Here is a 25292-nt window from a genome sequence, read left to right on the forward strand (position 1 = left end):
AATATAAATTAATTACTGTATTAATATTATACTATATAAGTGATATAGGGGAAATAGTTCCATCAAATGCTGATTATTTTACTAGGCTCTCTCCTTGCAAAACTTATCCCTGAAGCACTGAGCAATATGCAAACTAAATAACTATTTAATAATATTATATAGTTATTTTTTGTAAATATTAATTTAAACGAAAATTGTCAATTTAAAGAAACTGTCAAAACAATGTTGCTATTATAAATGAGTGATAAATCAAATGTACAGTAGGGGTTGATTAAAGAATTTTTGGAGTTTTTTTTCTAGAGCAGGCATCCTTACTACCCTCAGGACGCTTTTTTGTGACCTGCAGACTGTTGGGAGCTATAACAATCAGAGTTATAAAAAATATTTTATGAACAAATTGCGATGATCCCTTCTCTAGAGCCAAGATTAGCCACTAGTACTATGGATCTCAAAGCATAATATTACAAAACTATTTTATGATTTGTGTCAATAAATTTGAATAAGGTTTCTCTAGGTTGAGAAAACTTCAGACTTACAATGATTGGACAATTACCTTTCATAAGCTTAAAAAATACCAAGTGTAGAAAACAGAAGAAAAGTAAATAGGATCAAATGCATAGGCCATCTAAAGTTTTAGAAAAATTTATTCAACGATATTGGTGATAAGGCTGATGTCCGTGATGACTGTAGTGGCGGTCATGATGGTAATTCCCTCTCCATACATATCTATCTCTTTCCCAGTGTCTGTCTCTACCTCCATCTCTGTCTCTGTCTCTACCTCCGTCTCTGTCTCTATTCCAGTCTCTGCCTCTGCCTCCATGTCTGCCCCCACCTCTGTCTCTGCGGTCAAAGTTGCGACGGGCTCCATACCACGGATGAGCCACAGGGGGAGTAGAAGGCTGCTGCACCTGAAATTTGTTCATTAGTAAATATTTTTTCATCACACTCCTTACCGAAAGTAACTATTTTCGTTTCGATAACAGCTGATGTCAAAGAAAGTAGATGTTTCCTACATGGTCTAATTTGGAGCGAGGGAAAAACGATCAGCTGATTTTTCCTCACTCTAGATTAGTTCTTTTATCCACTATGCGTGCTAGTGTTTTTTGTTAGGTTTATTTTAATGATTTAAATCAGCTGTTTTCATTGTTGCACAATTTAAAAGTATTCAGAAACAGGCATTAGTTTGTTTTGCTGTGTTGTTAGGGTAGTGCGTGTTTGAAATTGCTCAAAGTATATCTAACATTACTGATGATTTTATGAATACAGCTTCTGAGGTAGCTAATCACCTTCCACAGTAGAAATCACGGGAAAGATAAGAAGAGGAATACAGAAAGTTAAGAAACTGGTATAAATTACAAAATGTTAAGTCAATTAAATTAAGTAACGAAGTATTTATTTATATATTTATCTAAAAAATCTATAATTATGAATCCATATGTGTACGTTGTGAAGTGTGTTTTCGGTGAAGAGTGGTCTAAAACTATTTTGATACTACTAAGGGGTGTTTGCGTGTATTTTTGCGTCGTGATGAAAAGTATCATTCATTACTTGTACGAATAAGCTATTTTCCGAAACATGCTCCATTATTCTCACCCTCTTTGCCTCACATATAAAATTTGAGCGTGCGCCAAAAAATGCCACTTTCAGTCTTAGTCATGAAATATACTACAATAGAACCTCTTTAATCCGAACTAATTGGGACCAGGGGTAGTTCGGACTATTGAATAGTTCGGATTACAGAACATATTGTTGTTTTTACATAACAATAGCTAGGGAAAAGTGAAAAATGCTTTATAAAGTAAAATAGAGTGTTTATTTAATACAGTGGTAAACATAGGGAATAAATAGTACTGTACATTACAATTGAAATAATTAATAAATACAGTATACCATAAAGAACTACTGTAATGTGTATAGAGTTACAGCAATGATGCGTTCGGATTAAAGAGGTTCTACTGTATTTTCATTCAGAGTATGATCTAACATAATATTCCGTACGAGATTTCAAACTCCTCATTGCCCCGAGTCACTAAGTAGTGAATGCGTATAGGCCTACATAGTTCTTACCAGATGAAACTTTGCATTAAAGAATTTACTAAACATGTAGCTCAGAAGTAGCATCTTGCGCAGACAAGTCAGAATTTATTGGTTTAAAACCATCCACTGAAATAATTAATTGGACCACTGGCTTGGCCAAGTGACTTTTTTGACTTATATGATCACAAAAAAAAATCAGTTATATAAAAATGATAAGATATTTTCAAGAAATGTTGATTATATCGATCTGTTATGTACATCTTGAGTATTTCCATAATCTTTGAGTCAAATCTTTTAAAGTCATCAGAAATTATGACTGTTATTGGTTTTAAAATAACGCCTGTAATACTTAGCAATTGCTCAAATTCGAGTAACAGGGACACTAGTATTTTTAAACAAACTAAAGTGTCTAATTCTAATATTAGTGATCTGGTCAAGGGCAGGTTCTATCACTAGAAATCGCACAATGGAGGGATATGGTAAAAGCTTTAATTGTTCTCTAAACATATTCATAAGAGATTATTTAATAGAGATTTAAAGAGTTTGATTTTACCTTGCAATAGTCAGGATCGCTTTCCGTGTACCGATTGGCAAACTCATTTTCAAACTCAGCCAGCATGGCTGCCTGTTCTGCTGTAAGCTCTGCCATGTTCTACCGTGTGAACAACTTCTCCCGGGTGGACAACGTCTGCGGAACTAGCATCAATCCGTTCGAGACTAATGACAGATGAATACCAATGTAGGCCTACTCACCAATCAACACAATATATTCTAAAGCTAATTTCATATAGAGCCATAATCATTTCAGAAAACATTGAACACAGTGTCATTTTAAAACTATTTACACTACTACTCATGAGGAACTTTGGTATTGGTTCCTGAGGTAAGTAGTTAATGTTTAACGGCTTAATATCATAAAAGTTTATTATAGTAAAGAAGAACTCCAACCATCCCAACTCCAATTATCTGGACTGCCAACAGAGTACATTTTAAACTACAATAATAAAGAATCTATACAGAAGGCAGAAGCCATTATGACAGCAGAATCCTGAACATCATCGGCAATCGAGCTGAATCATTGTCTCCCGTGGTCACAGAAAAATCTTCACCGTTTTCTGTGATCCCTGCAAAACCTTTAGCATCTTCCGCAGGATTGTAGACATCATCATTGTCTTTCAAGACGTGCAAAAGTGTGAAACTTTCAATCATGAAATCTTGAGGCACGTTATGCTATCGCAATAGAAATAATTCAGCCTATTTTCTTAAAAATGTCACAATTTCAGTAAAAATCCAATTTTTATTTTTAATTCAAATGTGGTACGGTTGCAATTGATTTGAATAATTGGAGTGCTACCATATAAATATGAGTAAAATAGCATTGCTGCTGATAACTAAGGTTGCAACGACCATTCAAAAGATCCTCAGGAAAATGAAGGTTGTTTTTTCTTAGCTACATTGATTCATGCCAATTTTTACACTTATTTTATCGGAAGCATACAAGGATTATTTTAAAATAACTTAAAAAAAACTTACAAAATTCGCTGACAACACCTTCAAGTAGGAGTGTGTAGAAACCTTTATCAGAGGCCTTGACCTTCGATTTGTCTGCTGATGCAAGTGGTTCAAATACCCTGTAACATAATCAGAAACGTAAGTCCTCATCCAGGATGAAAACCTTTAATACCTCAGTCGCAGCAAACCTGCAGACTAAGCGAATTACCATTTGCCCGATTAGATTTTCAATTAAATCTATTAAATAACATTATGTTTAACAAGAACAGTACTTAGGTTTGCTGCTACAGGGAGGGTAGTAAAGTGGGTTTTTAGTAGAATATCAATAGCTTAGTATAAATTAAGTTAATTTGTCAAGTTTGATCAAAATATACCCGTAAACAAGCAAACTACAACAGTTTACTTATTCTCCATGAGAATAGTAGGGTAATTTTAAATTTAAGATTTTTAAATTTTTTTTCCGTAACCAATAATTGTAAAAAACCCCTTCGATATACTAAATTATTTGCTTTTTTAAGCTCTAAAAATTGGTACTAAGAGAAATTAGGATTATTTTTTGTTTTTTGTTTATTTTTTGTTTCTGCTTCGCGAACTTATTCAAGTTTATCCCGCCCTACACCTTCAAACCAAATTTCATTAAAAACAGACAAAAATTACTCAAGTTATCGCAGAGTTGACACATATATATATTTCTAAAAAAAAAAATGTAAATAAAAAAGAATAAAAAAGGGTACTCACGTTATTTTACATATTATTTATTAATATGTAAGGAGCCAAATTTTAAGGGGGGTTAAAACGTACTACGAATAAATGAACATCAGAACTTACCCGATTTTTAACCACAATAGCCTACTCCGAGGCCTATGTGTTGGCCATAGCTTGGGCTATGAGCCAAAGAACGTAGGCCTATTTTTATTCGCAGTGAAGTACACAAACACATCCACAACTGCATATTTATTCATAATAGCACTTCGTTTCACATAATAAAGTTAAACCGGCCGATTTTACAGGTATTTAACGCCGACGACGACATAACCCTAAACTGGTGTTTATTTGTTGACAGACGACAGACGAAACTAGACCAGCTCAACAAGTGAATTCGATCAGCTGTTATCTAGTAGTACTAAAGTTCGCCGCTTGAGCGCGTAAGCCTCAAGCGGGCAGGAATGAAGGATTTTACTCCAAGACAGGATTATTCGTTCGTACGCCGTCTTGAAAGTAACTTCGTCGTTACATCCACGCTCGCACGATAATCGACACGACTGTACGATTTTGTTACGAAGGTTAGCTAGCATACTTAGTTAGGACCTTTTCACGTTTTACGTTATTTTCTTTTCACGCAATTCTTAATCTATTATTCGTATTCGCTGTATTAAAGTCCAGATTCGAATGGTCTAAATTTAATAACTTTAACTCGAGTCTTGACCCGCCAGTTCCTGCCTGCCAGTGACTAGCGGTGGCGATCGTTTATTTTATTTTAATTAATTAGTTTCAAAATTACTATTTCTCCGTTCGCTTAACAAAGAATTATCGCGTCTAAATTATATCTCGTTTTCACCGTTTTAATACCCCGAGACTGGTGGTCTTAGTTCTAAACCCCGTCTTTGGCGGGTGAAAGAATCAAGTCTTGGGAGCAGCTGATTTGAACAATCAAACAGCTACGAATATTAATGTTAAATCTATTTTAAATCATCCCACGATAAATTCTCCGTTCAATTATATTAATTAGGCCCGACGACTCTGTAGGAATTACTTTTACCTTATATTCGATTTTATATTATTTACCAACGACTTTAGCCAGATAGTTCACAGTTTATTACGAGTATTTAAATCACATTGGCTAAGATTGAATACTCGTCAGTCCTACAGAGTCAGTATAAAAGTTAGGCAAAATTCTCCAAAACACGTTAGCGAAGGTGGGGATGATATAGCTCCAACTGGGCGTCTGCAGGATTTCCTGAGCGCTTCTAGAGCTCTGAGCCTCCGATTAAATTTTAATAAATTGATCAGCCAAAGCCGTGACAACTTCGTATCGACCCCTGGATTTTTCTCGGCTCCTTCTGAGCACTCCGGGGAAGAAATTTGAGTGTGGCCGGTTCTAGGGTAGGCCTAGCCTGACTTAGGTGAATACCAGTTTATTCCCCCCCTAGAATTTTGCGTCACAAATATATGTATATGCATATATAAAAATGTATATACATATATAAAAACAAATATGTGTTTTTGGCCTCTGGTGACATTAAAACGAAAAAGTAAATCGGTCCCGGGTCTAGGTCTTACCATGAGACATACGATAATAGCTATGTCCCTATAGGGAAATTCGCTAAAAACCGTGACGATATAAGCTCCAGCTGAGCTGGCTATCACAATAGAATCTGGTATTTATTTTGTCTGAAAAGCAGCAATCTTGTAGTTTTTTGTCCTAGTTTACTAGAGTTTGGGATTGTTTTTAACATTAGTTCAGGCTAGACCTAGGGATTGTGGCATTTTCACTTAGAAAAATCCATTGGTGATCTGGCGGGATTTGAACCCAGGAAGTCAGAGACCAAAGTCCTGCGCTCTACCACTAGACCAGCTCACTTTCCTCTTATGGTGTAGATGGCTAGTATGTATCACATTTTAAATTTGCAAGTGCTTCTAGCTTTAAAATTTAACATTTATTGTTATAGTTTAAAAATTTGTTTAATAAAACCAACTAGCCTAGGGCAATAGAGGAAAGATATTTTTCAGTAAATTAAAAACAAGTGTATATTTTTCCCATTTTAGTAGATTTTTTAAAACCAAGTAAAACATCATCTAAAAGCATATTGGAGAACCAAAACTATGTTACTTAGTAAAAAATGTGGTTTACTTAGTCAGGTGCGAACTAGACTAATTCATGTGCATGGAATATTAAGTATTTAAAAAATACATTTCCCATCCCTTATCAGAATAAAGTTGGAACAGATTTACTAATTTTAATTTTTTGTTGGGGTAGTAATTAATGATACTAACAAAAGTCAAATGAACACAGTAACAATACTAGGGTTTAGGGTATGGACCGTTTCCTTTGGAAAAAATGCTAATGGCGTTGAATAACACATGAAAATAACTTCCCTTACTATTGACATTCTAAACTGTGAAAACAAATCTAGGTTTATCTAAACATCTTTCATTGGAATACATTTGATGTTGTAGGTTTTAGTTTTTCTTATTTTTTCAAAATACAAAATAAGGCTCAGGCACCAACTGATCTAACCTATCTGAGATTTTAATATTTTAATTAATATTTACCAGCCAACTAGTTTTTTACACTGAGAGCAGGTGCAGGGTTTCCATGCGTAGCCTGGGAACCAAGAATGTTCTACAGCCCAATCCTGAAAAACAGAGTAATTGAAGACAATTTCAGCACATATAAATAAAAACTGTAAAAAAAGATAATATTTAGGACTTGATTTCTGGAAATAGAGTTGCCGGAATGACAACCTACCGTGAGCTGACAGCCCCTTTCATATAGTACCTTACTTTCCCCACAGAACAATTTTTCTATCCAAAATGTTGTCTCTTATGAGGAAATTCTGTTTACAGTACTTTTTTTCAATTAAAACTAAGAACTAAGCGTAGTCCTTAAAATTTTACTAATTTAAAACATTTCAAAATGTTTGTTCAATGGTAAAAGTTTGTTGTCTGATTAAAGATAGGCCTAGTCATGGAGAAGTAACACACAGAGGAAAAGTTCATTGGTAAACTTAAGTGGCGTCTAGCACAATTCGATGATGTCTAACACAAAGTTTAACACCGCAGCTATCCCCTCTTGCCATCACCTACTCACACTGGAAGAAGCACCAATAGAAACTTCTGTACAGTGCTCACAGCATGGGTTTTCTTTGCTCATCAAAGGTATATTTTTATTTTTTTATTATTGTTTAATAAAATCAGAGACATAAAACATAATTGGAAGGAATTCAGTGAATGCCTAGTGTGTAATGCAAATAATCTCTTTATTTTCAATATAGGCCTATTAAATTTGTCCTTAGAGAGCATAAGTTTAGTAGTTAAAAGTAACACCAAGAATATGCCTTATGCCTTTAACCATTGATAGAAGTGGACATCCATTGTCTTAAATAATTCTCATGTTAAAAAAAGCTGTAGCCACGTTTAAGGCCGGTCCACACTTAAGGATTTCTCTCACGACATTGCAGTCGCAGTTGTTGCAAGTGGACAGTAAAACTGTGCATTTTTGCGAACTGCGTGGAGACGGAAGACGGAGAGATAAACCTATTGAGGAGAGCATAGTTTTGACAGTGTTTTCAGACAGGTCTTTACCAATGTTCCCATGAGTTTATTCGCAAATTCATCGAACTGTACAGAAGTTTTCCTTGTTTATGGAAGGTCAAGAGTAAGGAACATTGTGACCGTGATTTAAGAAGAATCAGGCTTAGAGTCTTGTCAAAAAATACAAAGCAGTAGATTCAAACGTGAACACAGAAACGATTATGAAAATGTTTGTCGTTTTAGAAACCAATCGTCGTTTTAAAGAAACTTTACATAAAGGACAACTTATTAGTTACGCTATTGTAATTCTAAAGCAAGTTTTATGACACCTAAACCATCACAGTACAGTAACAAAAACTAATGGAGAAAATAAAACTTTGACTTGACACTTACTGTGAGTCGCTTATTCAATTAATTTGAACTAGAATCAAAAATAGGCCTATATCCGGGAGCGTTTCATAATCTCCAAATTTCACAAACTCCAACGCTTAAAATATTAAATGAACAGAGCGTTTCATAATGTCCAAATTTCATAAGCTCCAAAACTATAACATTAAATAATGACTGTGTCACAATGTCCATATTTCACAAACTTCAACGATGATTTCACAAAGTCCAACGTTAATATATAAAATAAACAGAGCGTTTCATAATGTCCAAATTTCATAAGCTCCAAGTCTATAACATTCAAATACTCACCGTTTCACCATGTCCAAATTTCACAAACTCCAACGTTTAAATATTAAATAAAGAGAACGGTTCATAATCTCCAAATTTTATAAGCTCCAACGGTACAGTCTGGGCCAGAAGTCTCTACAGTGGTTGGCACGGTCAGATAGCAGGCACCGTCCGCCGGTGCTCAACTACTGATTATACGTGCATTTTAATGATTGAAGAACACTTAGATGTGTGACTAAAATATTTGTTAACACATGATGTGCAAATTAAATTTACATTTTTATATTTTTAATATATTTAATTCAAGCTTTCAGCTGAGTTTTTTTCTGTACTCTAGCTGACAAAATTATTTAATTACTTTTAAAATATGAATACCCATAATGTTAACGTGGGAAACTCCACAGCCAGGAGTCTGAAAGGATTTTTGTGATACGAATATGTCTATATATGTCAATCGGGAATATGAGCTATCATCATGCCAAATTTAAGACCTATACGATCAGTAGTTAATGCGTTATTGGACTTCAAACAGACAAAAAAGACACACAAACTTTCACATTTATAATATTAGTTAGGAAGGAGGATTATATTAACGATTACCTATCCATGATGCAATATATAAACTAATAACTTCATTGATAGGTAACTTCATTGATAGTGTAAATCAAATAAGGAAAATGGAAATTCGATTAGTCTGCAGGTTTGCTGCGGAAGGGGTATTTATACCAATACTTTACACTCTTCAAAGCAACTATGGACCAACAATGAGGTTTCGTGACGCGTCGCTACAACACTAGAACGTGTAGCGCCTACATACCGAACCACGGCAACTTCTGCAGCGACTTCTGGCCGAGACTGTACCGTAGGAGCTTATGAAATTTGGAGATTATGAGCCGCTCTGTTTATTTGATATTTAAACGTTGGAGATTGTGAAATTTGGACATTGTGAATTGGTGATTATTTGAAAGTTAGTTTTGGCACTTATGAAATTTGGAGATTATGAAATGCTCTGTTTATTTAACCTCTTCATGCCCAAATAATATTAAAATTTTGAAAACAATTTTTTTTTATCAAAACTGGATTTTAGGGCACTTAAATATCATATAAAAGTGTCTGATTTAGTTTCTGCAGTGATTGGGTATGATTTGTGGGTATGTTTCAAAAACGCAACAATGGGTAATTTAGGTAATATAGGTCTGTTGCAAAAATGAAACAATGGGCATTGGTTATCCATTTAATAAAAGCAAACTTTTAAAACATATCTTTATAAACTCTTAAAAAATGCTTTAAGAAACTACAACCCATGGAATGAAGAGCTAAAACAGTTCCGGGCTTTTGTCAAACACAAGTGAAGGCCACATTTTCCGCACTTGACCACTGTAATGCCCTTACAACCCCCTTACGGCATCTCTGTCTCTGGTCCGTTACTAAAGGCCAATGTGCAACCCCATCTCTTCTCATTTCCCTCTCTGGGGGCGGCTTGGCTGGTCCTCTTTTTTTCTTTTCTTCGAACATTTCAGTTTCTATGTCTCCAGCGGAAGGCCTTCCTCTTTTCTTTGCGGGTTGCTTTGCTTCTCTGCATAGCACACAAAAGACTTCGGATCGAAATCCAAGCAAATCCAGGATGTCTTTCTTCTGGATTCCGTTTGCATGGCAGTCTCGGCGATAAATAAGCCATCCATTTACCACAGCCATGTCTAGAAAGTGGTAAAAATTCTCATGTAGTATTTTCTAGACCTCAAGTCTATGCGGTAGTACGCCACAAGTCCGTCTAGGAGGTCGACACCACCCATAAATTTATTGTAAGTAATTATTGCTCTTGGGCATGGTACTGATATCACCTTCATTTCCTTTTTTCAAATCTGTTCATGTTTGTAAGGGGATATGCACTCTCGAAGGTTGTTACAACCACTACACCACGGTTGTCCATCCATTTTATGGCCCGCACTTCTTGCCCGAATTTCTTGCGGATCAAAATCAGGGTCTTTGTCGGAATCATCTTCATCACTCCCCTCGCTGGAGTCAGGGGGCAATAGAAATCTCTCTGGGACCTTTCTTTCTCTAGTAGATCTTCGCATCTGGAAGAAAACATTCATTTGAAGAACAAGTTTTATGAGTGTTGACTATTATTAGGCCAGTAATGACTTTGGGCATTTTGTTCCATTGATGCCCACTGTTGCAAAAACGCAACAAACTTTATTTTCATCATAAAACATAAAATATGAAATGAAGAAGCTAACTTACACATCTAATATATAATTGAATAGTACTAAAACTAAAACATATTTTTTATAAGGTTAAAACTTACCTTGAATTTGTGTTATAAACAGTGTAAAATGCCAATTGAACAACAGGAACATAACCTACAACACGACTCCAGCTGTGAAGTAATAAACAATCATCAGGCTGCACTATTGCCAACTGTCCAACACAAAAATTGCCAGCAGTATGTTACAAATACGCAACTATGGTCAATAAAGGAAAGGAGCAACGTTTCCATAGAGATATAAATTAATAATAGGTTTGTTGCAAAATTGCAACTCTGGGCATGAAGAGGTTAATATATTAATGTTGGACTTTGTGAAATAACCATTGGAGTTTGTGAAACTTGGACATTGTGAAACGGTACTTATTTGAAAGTTATAGTTTTGGGGTTTATGAAATTTGGGCATTATGAAACGCACTGTTTATTTAATATTTTAGACGTTGGAGTTTGTGAAATTTGGACATTACGAACCTCAACCCCTATATCCCATAGGATGTGTACCGGTACTTCAATATCTAAAAGTCAATGCTTAGAGTCCAATCTCTAACCTTTGAAGAGGTGTTACAGGTAGATTCCACAACCGTGATGACTTTGAATTTGAGTATGGGAGGATATACCAATTCCTGAACAAGAACTTGTTGTAAACCAAATAATGACTTGTTGAATCTGGAAACAGCAGAAGGACTTCGTAGATTAACTATTGTATCAGCTGCTGCCAAGTCATTACCGCAATCTCGACACAAAATGTAGTCTAGAAAAAATAGGTAATTTTAGTTTGACAAAAATATAACCATGAATTTTGATTTTGAACAATGTTCAGTTTTTTAAAAAATAGCCTAGGTTACACAAGTTAATACAGGCCTAGGAACGTTCCAGATGATTATCCGGAAATTATGTAGGAGAAGGTGGCCAAGAGAACCATAGTAATTTGTATATAATTAGAAACTATATTTTTACCTGAAAACAATGGTGCAAAAATCTTTGTTCTGTCACAAAAACGTAATAAACTACGATCGTTAGAATTTGATTAGGCCTACCGGCCTCTTGTCTGCTTGTCTTTGTCGCCATTACTGCTGTTAAGTGAATTGACTAACACGGACATAAACGATTGAAAGGCTCGTCTAGGAAAGAAGAAGAAGCCTAAGATGACAAACATTAAGTTTGTACAAAGAGGTAGAGGCATTTATAAATTCAACTGAACGTTGATTAGGCTATGAACTACTTAAGTTAATCAGTTCTTATTTAGACATGTGATATAGGTAGATTGGGTGTTATGTGGATTTGTGACTGTATTCAGTTTTTTGAAGTTAGGTTAGATTAGGAATGTAAAGTTTAGGTTATAATGAATCGAGTTGTTCAGTTCTTGATCTATGTTATCTCTAGACTGTTTTTGCACTTTGTAAATAGGTAGTGCTATAAACAAGATAAATAATAATTTCCAAAATGCTTGCCCACTGTCTCTAAGTGTGGGTTGTGAGGGTAATATTTACTTTAAAACTGCATACAATCAATCAATAATGTGACTTGGGCTATTAACTTTGATTTTAGAGTGTATATATTGATGTGCATATCAACAATTAAAATAATACATAAAAATAAAATTCAAACGATCGTAGTTTATTCAGTTTTTGTGACAGCAGAAAAATTTTAGCACCATTGTTTTTAGGTAAAAATCTAGTTTCTAATGATACATTAATGGTTCTATAGGTCACCTTATCCGACATAATTACCGATTATTCAACACAATTGAATCTATTAAAGGGACTGTATACCTAGTTAGGAATAAATGTAAGGTAGGCTAGACTAGCTTAACACGTTCACTGCTAATGACGCACTTGTGCGTCATAAGTATATTAGCAGATATATAATACATGATGTATATAATTACATAATATATTTTAATCCACAATTTATAGTATAAAATTTATTTAATTAAAGATATATTGTCACTCAATTAACATGATCATGTTAATGTTTATGTTTTTTAGCCATTTATAAAAGTATTACATATCATTAGCAGTGAATGTGTTAATAAAATAGAAAATTTACTTAGGCTAACTTACTAAGTATAGGCCTAGGCTACCTATGCTTATTTTATTGGTAAGGCAGGCCTCTGTTCAACATTTTGAGTTTGAACAGTAAAAGTTGGCCACCAACGAACGTCTTAAAACACTATTGATCTGTAAGACCACTAAGTTATTATGCCCGTTAAATGTTTGAGCTCAAAGATCCAATATAAGTAAAACATAAGAGTAATACAGTAGCCTACAACCAAATTTCTACTAATAGTTTAAAACTAAGTCCTATCTAAGAACTACTGAGCTTAGCAGTGGCGGTCCCAGAGGAGGGGGGGGGGGGTGGAAGGGATATATCCCCCCTGAAATATTTTATATTTTATTAGCTAACATATTAGCCTATACTTTTAGATTGAGCATATTTTAGAGCTTAAATACCGTACGTGTAGGCTTTAAATTTCTAATTTTTTCAGGGGGGCCCCTGGACCCCCTTTTTTCTGGGGGATATTCCATACCACCCATAGCTCATCCCCCCCCCACCGAAATGAAATCCTGGGGCCGCCACTGGAGCTTAGTGTTTTTGTTGACCAAAGTTGTTGATTCCTGATCAATGTACAATCTGTTAAAGGCATTTGCCAGGAGACAACGTAGAGCAAAGGGTTTGATACCCGTCTCGGTCAGGTTTTGTTTGCAACTAAGGAGGAGACACTAACTTACGTCTAGGCCTATGGCAGAGCTTGATGCTAGAGCTCTAGGTAAGCTTAGTAACTTACTCCCCCTAAAATCAATGGTGCAAGGCTCGGTTGTATGTTTGCGGTATTGGTAGATTCTTTGTTGTTTGCACCTTATATCAGACAATTTACTACTTTATGCTTTTTTCCTGTGTGCATGTGTCCAACCAAGACATAAGAAATCATTCTGGCCTAGGCCTATTTGGATTTTTGTAAAATTATAGCCTACAAGATATCATAACTAGGTTTAAGTTAAAATAACGAATTAAGCCATGAAGTTTATTGATTCATAGAGTTAATAATAAATGAAACTTATAAATTAAGTAATAGTAAACAAGTCATGCAACCTGTTGTAGGTAATTGATCTTCTTGGGAAACAAGAAGTGTGGGCAGGATACAAAGTAAAATGTAAACACTTCTGCAAACCATCAATGTGTCCTGATTTTAAACTCATAGATGTATAATATTCAAACGGTATGGTGTCACTCAAATAAAAGTTTAAGACGTTAACCATCCGATGAGGATTAAGTTATTAAAACCAAACTCACCTATCACTACATAGAACAGACTGACTGACTAAGAAACGACTAAAGTGACTACACACGACACACGACTTCAAAACAAACGATTTGTTGGTTATGTCCAACTTGTTTGAATTTGTTGACATTTCAATTTTTGCCATTAATAGCAGAATAGCCAACTGAGTTCCGTGGTTTCACTATTGATCACGGATACTAGAAAATACCTTGATCATTACTATATCTTATATCGTACTATAAATATACTGTATCTTGTATAATGTTCTGTTACATATAAATCCAAGGCAACGATATAACTAATAAACTGATGAACTATTTTTAGACACTTTTTTCAAGATTGTCATTAATAAGGCATTTAGTTAGTGGTTACACTCACTTCCATGCAAAAATTGCCGTCATGGGGATAACGTACAACAACCTTAAGAAATTCAATTTCCAAACTCACTTTTATGTTATATCTCGTTTTCTGGTAACTTTATGGGAATTCTGCTATTTTCCCCGAGTCCCTGGGGGCCCTGGGGACCTTTACTAAAATGACGACTAGACCCCCCCCCTGTAAAATTTAAGACCCCTCCTACGTTTCTGCGACTTACCAGACGTCTACAATTTTCTGGTAAAAATGTTGTCTTACAGATTCTAAATATATAAAAGGCAAAGCCCTCACTGACTGACTGACTGACTCACTCACTCACTCATCACTAATTCTCCCACTTCCCATTTACCTAGGAGGCTGAAATTCGGTACACCGATTCTTTGGGCATTACATAGGAAAACTAAGTAGTTTTTATTCTGATCGGGCTTTCGGGCTCCGCCCCAGTGGCTCTGGAGTTTCCCATGTTAACCTTATGCTTTTTCATATTTCAAAGGAATTTCTTAACAGCTGTTTCAATTAAACAAGTTGGTTCTGTTCTATGATGTTCAATGGCATTAAAGTTACAAGGATTACCAACAGGGTGCAGCAATATTATTTTTTTTTTTATTTATAACTACAGCCAATTTGCAACCAAAAGGTGAGTGAGCGTAGCGAACGAACTTCAACCTGGAAGCGAGTTAGCGTAGCGAACGAACTTCAACCAGGACGTGATTGAGCCATGCGAAAGAGCTCACTTGTGAAGTTAAACGGGGCAAAGCCCGCGGGTTCAGCTAGTTTCTAAATAAAAATATCCTACAGACTCAGTAGATACCTAAAATACAGGGGTATTACAAAATTGTTAGATACTGACTGTTACCCCCACCGCAGCAAACCTGCAAATTGGATTTTAAAATTTTAAAACGTCAGATTTATTCCCTATTTAAAAAAACATTATGTTTAACGAGAGCTTAGGTTTGCAGCTTAAGGGAAAATCTCCATAGGAATTACAGTACATGGGAATTTTACATTTACAAACTTGTTTAGTTTATCCGTGTAACCAATATAACTGTACAAAATTACTTCAAGATACTAAATTATTTGTAAAATATTTTAAAAATATTTTACTTAATTATTTTTTAGCTCTACAAAATCGTTTGGAGAGAAATTGGGGAATTCAATGTTTCGGTGGTCAAAAAAGCAAACAATTTTTTACCCCATAAATCCATGTTCCTATGGTCTGATCATGCTCAGGTGCGGACCCCCCCCCCAAACAGATAAAAAATCCGAACAATTTTTTTGTTAACACCGGACCCCCCCCCCCACTTTACTGGGGCTATACCAGACCATACCCCCAGGACTACAAACCCCCTTACAGAAATCCTGGATCCGCCCTTGCATGCTGGTTCGTTAACTTTTTCAAATAGGTTCACACGTTTGTACCAAATTTAACCAAAATCGGATGATTTTTGCTCAATCATGCTAACTCATACAAACACAATCCGTTCATTTTTTTATACAGTTACAGTACAGTATAGTGTTTTGGCCTCTGTGGACATCAAAACGAAAAAGTAAATCGGTCCCAGGTCCAGGTCTCACCATGAGACCTACGGTAATAGCTTACTCCTTGTATGGTAAATTACTAAAACTCATGTTAAAGTAATAATAAAGTATAACATTATGAATTAGAGAAATAAGCAAAATTTAGAACGCCTGTATGATTGTCTGCGACAAAATGCAACAAATACGCGCTGCGGGCTGCCGCTATGTTGTTGCTGGCACTTTATTATTACGAGTAAAAAAAAAAACTTGTAATAATCATCTGATCCGGTAAACATTGTTGTGCATTTTTTTCATAAAATGTGTTTATCTGAAAATAATATTATTTTGGATTGCAAAGTTATGTATTCAGCACGTCAATGCAGGGCTACAGATATACATATCTATACATATCTATATGTATATCTGTAGCCCTGACGTCAATGACTGCCAAACAAATTTGAACAAATAAATTGATTAACAAGGTGTTCATGGTTAAAAAATCATTAATGTAACCTATAAATCAATTGTTGACCATTTCACGCTTTTTTACACCAGAAACGTGACACAAAACACCCGTGTAGAAATATATAAAACCAGATGAAAGTTGAAAACACGGAATAGCTTTTCAAAATGTTTAGCCAATATTTAAAGACCTATAAACTAACGATGGAAACCACTCTGCAATGGACATATATTTGAAGGACGTAGAATATCTTCTCAAGGGAGCCAAACAGTAAAAAATAGGAGCTATAGTAAAATTAATCTACTTTTTCGTTTAGGAATATATTTTTTCCTTATACCTAAAAGCTCAAGGATATGCTAGGTATTTTGTGCGAGTCTTGTATGGTAATTACCATTTTTATCATCGTATAGTAATTAATTGGAAGACATTAAATTTGTAAGATTTAATTGCAGTTTTCCGATGAATCGAATCTTAAATCGGATATGGCTATGTGAATTAGAAGTGGTTTTAGAATTGACAACACCACACTTTCTCGATTCCTAAGATTACATATTACGACTCCTCCAGTGATCTCTTTTCTGAAAAAAACATATTTAACATTGTTTCATATTTAATAATATAAATTTACTAACAAAACTAATACACCCCGAAGATACATTGTGAATTAAACCATAACACTTCAGTGGTGTCAAGTTTAATCATGATCAGTAAACTGTAACGGCTAGACAATAATTGCGATCCTTCTTGATACGTAAACCAAGAATTTTCCACACTCGGGCGGACACAGAATTAATTGAATGCAAAATATTGTGTAGGAGTAAGTCTGGTACGCAAATTGCAGGTAATTAAATGAATGCAAAATTTAATACCGGTAACGTATCAAATGTCTCCGTGTATGCATTAACAATCATAATATTTTTTAATCTTAACTCGCCAAGACAACTTTTTATGTTACAAAAGTAAAGCCACCTCTGAAGAAACGTAGTTTTGAATTTATTTCATAAGACATAAACTATGGAGAAATTGGCACATTATGGGTATCTACTAACTTCTAGACACATGAGTGCTCTTCTTCTACAATCTTATGATTTCACGTTCGGAATTAGGAATGGCCATGATATCCAATTAGTGGCTATGAAGAGGTGATGATGACTCTTCCAGCGAGAATATTTCTGAGGAGAGATATTTTTCAATTTCATCGATAGGTTTCCGAAAAAGCATGAAATGTGAAACACCCTAGATAGAAGAACCAAAAGCATGAATTCAATTCCAAAACTTCAGTGTCTAAAATAATTAGTGACGCTGATTCAAGTCTGTTCACAAGATTTCTACTCGTATTCACTTTTGTAATTTTCTAATACAGTAGCTAATATCTGGAAAAAATATTTTGTAGTCGCTGATCCCGATTCAGCATATATTCTCCAGTGTCTAAGAGTGGCAAATTTGTTAATTCATCTACAAAACTTCGGCAATAAGAAGTTTTTGAACCCCACTTTTCACCGTCGATAAACTCGGAGAAATTCTCACTCGGTCGGTTTCACCTAAATGCAAAATAACACTTAAGATACGAAACGGTTCATAATATTTGTAATAATCCACACCGTATCTATATATAGTGGACTTCGATATCAAGTAGCCCTTTATAACAATTGTCATTTCTACATGCCCTTCATATTACCCGTGATTGCATGTTATTGCAAACCTTTATAAGGAGTCAACCATGTATAAGGGTTACAAGTCATATTTGATCATCCCCATGGGATAATTGTTATCCAGGTTTTACTGTATTTCCTAGTCGAAATATTTCTAGAGATACTTTATGGTCTAATTGTTTATCGGTTAGGTTCCGAATTGAGTTATAAATATATCTTACCACTGAAGAAGCGAAGTTTTGTCCCACAACCAAGGTACAATATAATTTTGTTCCCTGCAACGACCACAATTTAGCACCCCTTCATTGATAAACTTAGTAATTACACACTCGGTCGGCCCTGTAGGCAAAGGATCAACAGAGAACAGACCACAGCCCGTATGTTTAGCCTACCTATACCTGCGAAGGTGATAGGAGGGGGTAGGTAGACTAGGTTATGTAACATTCTTCGTCGACGACTCCTAGCACTCAGTTCTTCCCGTGCCGTCCTATGATTTTCTTCTTCACAACATAACCTCTTTTTCAAAAACTCAAACATGGTGTATATTTTGTAACATAGTTGGTTAAAATTGTTATTTAGTGACCTCGGAAGTGTCTAGTGCTCCAAAATGCCGCCGAATTCGGAAAGGAACAACCCATCGGCCACTATGATCATTGATGAGGTAACGTTTCTGTGCACACTAGTAGTTTAGTTTTTATTTTTAAAACGATATTTTATGTATACCTCGATTCCAAAAACCTGTCTGCGGACATTTTGAATAAATTAGAGAGCTGCCGGGGCAGGTCACTTGTCGCTGGATCTGAAATTGGAATTTGGAGGTTATTCTATTTGATCAAATTAAAACAGAATTTTCCCTTTTGTAGCATTTGATTTATATACGGTATTAGCTATTATCTTTAAGCTGTGGTGAAATAATCCTATGTTAAACTGAACATTGCAAAAAGTTTGCATTACATAAGATTGCAAAATTTCCTACTATAAAATCACTTCTTGAATTTAATTAACTTAAAGTATATTTACAATAACAAAACCGTATGCAACTGGTTTACATAATGACGTTTCTTGTTGTGTTTTGAAACTAGTTTCGTTATCTCATCATAATTAACTGCCCAAGTAAATAAATTGACTAGAAACATGTTATGTAAACGGTTGTTTATTTTTGGGACTTTCTGAAGTAAAATAACTCAAAGGTTTTGGAGTAAACACCACATTATCTAAGAAGGAATAAAATAGAAAAGAACAGCAACATCTCATAACTCTATATCAAATCAAACCTACAATAGAAAAAAACTCCTTCAAATTAATTTACAGGGCTTTTCGTAATCTCACAAACTTCGATATGAATTGAAATCAATTAGTTATTACACAGGCAAGAAAATACTTCCCTATTTCAAACATGTCAAATAAACACAACCCAATAATAATTGTTCTTGTTCCTAATAAATAATTTCAATGGTTTGTAAAAAAGAATTTTCGTAAACTATAAAATATCTGTTTACGATATTCTTTAATTTAACGATTAGGTATTCAATCCTTTATTGTACTTGAAGTTTGAACACTGTAAAAATAACTAAAGGTACCGGTACTGCAAATAATAAAAGATCCGTGAACGTTGATAAAAAACATTTTAATTAAATCACTGAAATAGTGTACAGTAATGATTTTAATTTCACGACTGTAATCGTGTCAAACAGGAAGGATAATTAGGCCTATTGTAAACTGTAATATATTTTTGTCCTAAAACTTTCAAAACAAATACTAACATGGACGATAATGATAGGCACTTCATCCGTGCTATCTTTGTGAAAAATCCGTCTATAGCTAATCCATAATGAGATGTCTACTTTAGTATCCAAAGATATGTTTATGGTAAATTTAATATTCGTAGCATTTGCTGTTCAAATAAATAAGTTATATACAAAATAATTACATAAAAGTGACACGTTTGGTTGGGTTTAGTGTTTAAAATGTTAAACTAAAACGGAACAAATACGTTTTCTAATAAATTTCATAACAAAATCGAATTGTTCAGTTTGTTTATTAAAGAGAATCTATAAATATGCAGACATAGGCCTATATTGTGTAACAATTCCCTGCGAAGCACTTTAAGTGCCACTAAGATATCATGTTAACTATTGAACTGATCGGGATAAGTGTCAAATTTGTACTGCATCTTTTTATGCAAATCGTCAATATAATCATTACCAAAATAAACCACATCTAGGTATAAAACTGTAATATACTGTCGATACTTCTACTGTAATTTCAACTACGAATAATTATTTATTAAACCAATGCAGTATTTTCTTGTTATTCAATTGATTCTTTTCATGGTTAGTTCAAAAAGAATAGTTAGCAGCTTGAATTTATTGTTTACAAAAATATTGCATATATTTTTAACTACTGTGTGTAGGAAAAAGAAACAATGGTGTTGCGAAAGTAATTTATTATTATTATTTTTATTCTTTTTTTGTATTATTTTTATTTTTGTTATGTTTTTTAATGTTAGGGAATCGTATTTATGAGAATCGGAGATAAGAAAGCGCAATTTTTTATAGATGAATTACTTAAGAATTCTTCGTCAAACAATTAACTATAAACTAGTTAATTTAGATTGAAGTAGTTCGTAATCATTCAATGGTAAATATGTATATTTATATCTGAACATAGTTTATTTAGTTTTGAAAACCTTTCTCAAAATGTATTACTTGTACATGTTTTTTTAACATCACAACAATGAGTTTAAATGTGTAAAACAGTGGTAATTATAATTAGTGCTTAAACCTACAACGAGAATCAAAATTAAACACACTAGAAAATTAGGTGGATCAGATTAGTATACAAAATATTTAACCACTTGAATATTGATGCTGAAAGATTATTTTGAACAGAGGGATTATTTAGTTTTAAAATCCGACAAAATATACTAATTTCAAAAATAACAGTTTAAATTTGTTGTTTTAAACCTAGTAAATGGACGAACTTTTCACAACTTAGTAAAGTTTTTTGCTGCACTTTAGTATCTGTTCTACACTCATTCGAATGAAAAATATCGATCGATACATTGATTATTATTTTATTCGATGTATCAAGTTTGGTTGGTTAGGTTATCCTAGAACCTAACTAATCGAATTAAATGATCGAAATATCGAATAATCTATATATCGATATTTTTGAATGGAATGAATGTCAGATACTGAAGTGCAGCCAAATTTTTAATAATGCTGAGGTCAATATCAATCAGCTGTAAATCAGTGAAGTTCATATACTCAGTTCTTGAACTTTGCCACCCTCTATCCATGTGTATAAAATCGTAATTACTTAAAAGATAGCAAAACGCTGAAGTAATAAATTCGTACTATGAAGTAGAACTGTTTTATATTAGATAGCTTTAATGTTAGGTTATACCTTCGACTAATCGTAATTAGTCGTTCCTCTGACATTGATATTCTGAAAAAAGTGTTATGAAAAAAACACAAATTTTCAAACCACTTAATAATGCAAATATTTTCATTTCAACCAAATAAATACAACCAGCTGTATCCTTAGTGTTAAATCAAAAATTATTCATATGTTAAAATGTAAACAAATATTTTCCCCATAAGGAGAACATAGGAACTTTAAAGGCCCCTAGGGCAGAGCCCTGATGGAGTTTCTCGAAAACGCTTCTTATTGCACACCTATGGTTATAAATCCTCAATTCAAATCTCCATTCCAATTCCTGAGTTCCTATTGTGTGTAGTGTTTGAGATAGTGATCAGTGAGTGAGAGAGTTGCCTTTTATAAGTATAGAAGATAGATTTGTGCTCTATTAAGGTGTAACAGTTAACTTCGGCACCCACGAGGTAAGCAATATATTTTGCTTTTATTAAATGGAAACCTTTCAGATAACCAGTTTGTTGACCTCATAGATCGGGAAGTACAGAAATCACAATCTCTGTACACCAGTAAAGTCTTTTCCAGCACTATTTTTAGCAGTGAATTGTTGCTTATATAACTCAAGGTCGGAGGCCCGACTAGCGGGGTTCGACGGCTCCACGAAACCAGTTCCCGACGTGCCATTTTATCCCGAAATTTGGGATGTAACTGTCCATGGGATTGGGATACTGTAGGACTTCGGGTATAAGGAACATCACAAATCTCCTAAGTCATTCTAACAGATTCAGCTAAACTTGTATGAATAGTAATTAATTGGTTATAGAATAAACTACCGGTACGTAATAAGGTATGCTATGAGGGCAAAGAATTCTCTTTGGAAATAATTATAATGGAATTTTCTTTTGTCAAACTGATAAGCATTGCAGTAGGATTTTTAAAGTTATATAAATGTAGATATTTGGTAGTGCTTCCTTTACTTCCTTAGTAAAATTCATTCGGGTTAGTGCGATTTACTTTGTCAATCTTTTGTGCATTTCAGAAGAATTTTTTTTCTTTTTCCAACTAATAGGGGATACAAATACACTTTTTGTATAACTGTTTCGTATTGTCATATAGTGAGATTATTTCCCGATCGAATAGTGGATTTTAATGCCTTCCTTGCCAAACTTATGTGAAGTGTGAGATTTTCGGGGTAAAATCCAATGTGGACTGTCATGGGATTTTGTAAAACTTGAATGCAGTAAATTTGCCTTTGTAAAACTATGCGGCCAAATGTATTTCATGCATTAATTTGAATTCTAAAATCTTGGGATTTAACACAACACTAAATTTTGGTCATCAAAATATAGCTCAAAATTGAAACTAAAATTTGCTATTTTGTGCATTAGTAACATAAATGTGCCGTAGGAGGAAAACACGAAATTTAACGTGGAATTGCACTATACCACAGACAATATACCATTAATAATTGGTCTATAGTCCAATTAATCATACCTAGGCTGCACTAGATATCTAGTACGACCTAAACAATTTACATACGAATCATTGTATCCTCCACATACAGTAACAAGTTGCCGCTAGTGGAATCTTCAGTTTATCAGGTTCTTTGCAATCTCATTAAACATACCGGTACCAAATCCAAATCCATTACCGGTGCTGACAGTTCGGTTTTATAGCATTTAAAAGTCTTTCCTGATCGGAATCCACCAATTCGCATTCAAATAAACTTTGATTACTTGCAAATTGATTCTTTTGGCAAAAAATAGAACTGACCCAGGTTGTAGTCAGTTTTATGATGTTCAAGAAGAATAACTACAGTACAACGAGGATGCATTCCTAAGTGAGGACGAGTAGTAGTAGGCAATCCAGATTTCATAATCCTATGAATAATTTATCGTCCATCTGAGGGTCTCTCGCCGAAGACTGATGTTTTTTTCGGATTAGGACGGAGATTTCACAGGTCTAGATTGATTAAGGACCAACGTTTTTAGGCATCGGTGCCGATACTATTTTCTCTATTTCTCACTATTTTGTTTAGTTTTCAAGTTTATAACTTTTTACAAGGAATAATTTCTGTTCCTGAAACAAGCAAGTCACTAGGGAGTAAAAGACTTTTTTAGTCCCTAGTGAGTTAAAATCAGCTGATGTAAACACAGGCATAAACTTCAATTATAAGCAATCACATGTATTGAAATGATGTACGGTATTGGTTGATTAGCTTATTTTATCATTCTTGCCAATAGACGAAATGATTGAATCACTAGGTTCAAAGCGCGTTCAATATGACTGAAGTGATCACATTGTCTTTAAATTTCAGTATTGGACATCATCAGTAAAAAGTTGTTTTGAGAACCAAAGAGAAAATTGTTTGTTGCACACTGGATATGCGTTACGCAACAAGGTAAAAAAAAAACTTTGCGCATCGCAAACTCTTTTGGTGGGTAAAATAACTCAATAACAAGTTCCGTTTGCACACAATTTTCCAGTTGGAGAAACATCTTTTAAATAATTGCAGTAACAAATAACAAACATATTGACAAGCCTCCAAACTTCACCGTAGGTTTGACATAAGGTATTAGCCTACAAATGGTCAAACATTCGAATTTATTAAACGCTTGAATTTTTTATTACATTGACAGAGTAATTTATAGCTGCTGTGTCTAACAATTAATAAAAACACTGGTCGTTTCATAACTAACAAAAACCATTTTGGGAGTTAACTTATCAAGGTAAACAATAAGGAAAATATTCAATCTAGGTATCCTAAACTACCATCTACAAACTAACCTAATTTTTTTAAACTACCTCAAATTTCTATATTGCAATAGGGTCTACTTGGAATAAGTACAGAATAAAATGTCAAGTTTTCCTTAAACCTAAATCTAAATTTAGCCGCGCGAAAACCAGTTACTTGAACACCGGTCATTATCTTTATGTCGTCAGTTCACTGTCGCCACCGCCTTCTGCATTACAGGACCTGCCTCTTTTTTTTGCCGGCCGGGCCGGTTTTTAACGATTAGTATCCTCATTATTTCACCCCGAATATCAATCATGCACTGGTTCACCGAGTCTGCTTGATCAGACATGAATGTGCTCTTACTTTGTCCAGAGTTCGAATTTTCCTGTCAAGCCGTTTTTTTAAGAGGAAGGTTGTTAATAAGATGCACAAATATTGTTTAACAAATAATGAAAAAATATATGTACTAGGGAACTTTAGACAGAAATATAGCAAATAATTTCAAGTTAATTATACTAAGAGTAGTTCCGTGTAAGATTTCTGATAGACAAAATTGCTACTTGCATGATTAAATAATTATTGGTTTGTATTAAAGACACTCAAATGTATGTGTATTGTATGTCCTTCTATGTACCGAACCGTACATTTAACCGATGTGCTACTTGGCGAATTTTGTGATGATTTTGATTTTCAAACTTTTTGTCTTATTCCCTATATTAGGGATCTATTACCAAGTTTTCACAGATTCGAGAAATATTCGATTGATTTCATTTCGTGGATATAAAAAATTTTCAATGTCTACATTTCCTTTGATTAAATAGAAATATTTCAAGTTATTTGACTTAATACTGTCACACAGGCTACATAGACAACCAAAATAGACTATTTTGTAAAACAATTTGATATTTTGCAACTGATTATGAAGTGCAACTCTGTATAGACATACTAGGGGCTATTGTAGCACCTTGAAGTAAGTGGCTGATTTTTAAACTAACGTTTTGTTTTAATAAATCTCAAATGAAGATACTTAGGCATAATTAATTGACAATGAAGTAAGTAGAAACGTATTAAAAACCTATAGGTTTGCGACTATCGCCTATAGTATAAAATCCTCGACCTGTTTAAACCTAAAGTATCCG

The 25292-nt window shown here is 34.2% G+C and overlaps 2 protein-coding genes across 2 annotated transcripts in view; one reads left to right on the forward strand and one right to left on the reverse strand.

The window, feature by feature from the left end:
* Window positions 1–626: 626 nt before the first annotated feature.
* Window positions 627–14074, reverse strand: LOC128992413 (uncharacterized). Its single transcript, XM_054415980.1, has 6 exons — window positions 13841–14074; window positions 11296–11498; window positions 6823–6905; window positions 3571–3668; window positions 2591–2754; window positions 627–908 (listed from the first exon to the last, which is right to left on the reverse strand). The coding sequence occupies exons 1-5, from the start codon at window positions 13920–13922 to the stop codon at window positions 2690–2692; spliced, it is 531 nt and encodes a 176-aa protein (XP_054271955.1). The 5' UTR covers window positions 13923–14074; the 3' UTR covers window positions 627–908; window positions 2591–2689.
* A 4421-nt stretch (window positions 14075–18495) lies between these two features.
* Window positions 18496–25292, forward strand: part of LOC128993341 (MFS-type transporter SLC18B1-like) — a 30341-nt gene continuing 23544 nt past the window's right edge. The window contains exon 1 of the mRNA XM_054417179.1: window positions 18496–18699. Coding sequence (XP_054273154.1) covers window positions 18646–18699 — 54 coding nt within the window. The 5' untranslated portion in view covers window positions 18496–18645. The remainder of the gene's footprint in view (window positions 18700–25292) is intronic.

This window comes from Macrosteles quadrilineatus, unplaced genomic scaffold (assembly GCF_028750875.1).
Source record: "Macrosteles quadrilineatus isolate MER2022 unplaced genomic scaffold, UCM_ALF_1.0 Scaffold_4__1_contigs__length_99947679, whole genome shotgun sequence".
NCBI lineage: Eukaryota > Metazoa > Arthropoda > Insecta > Hemiptera > Cicadellidae > Macrosteles > Macrosteles quadrilineatus.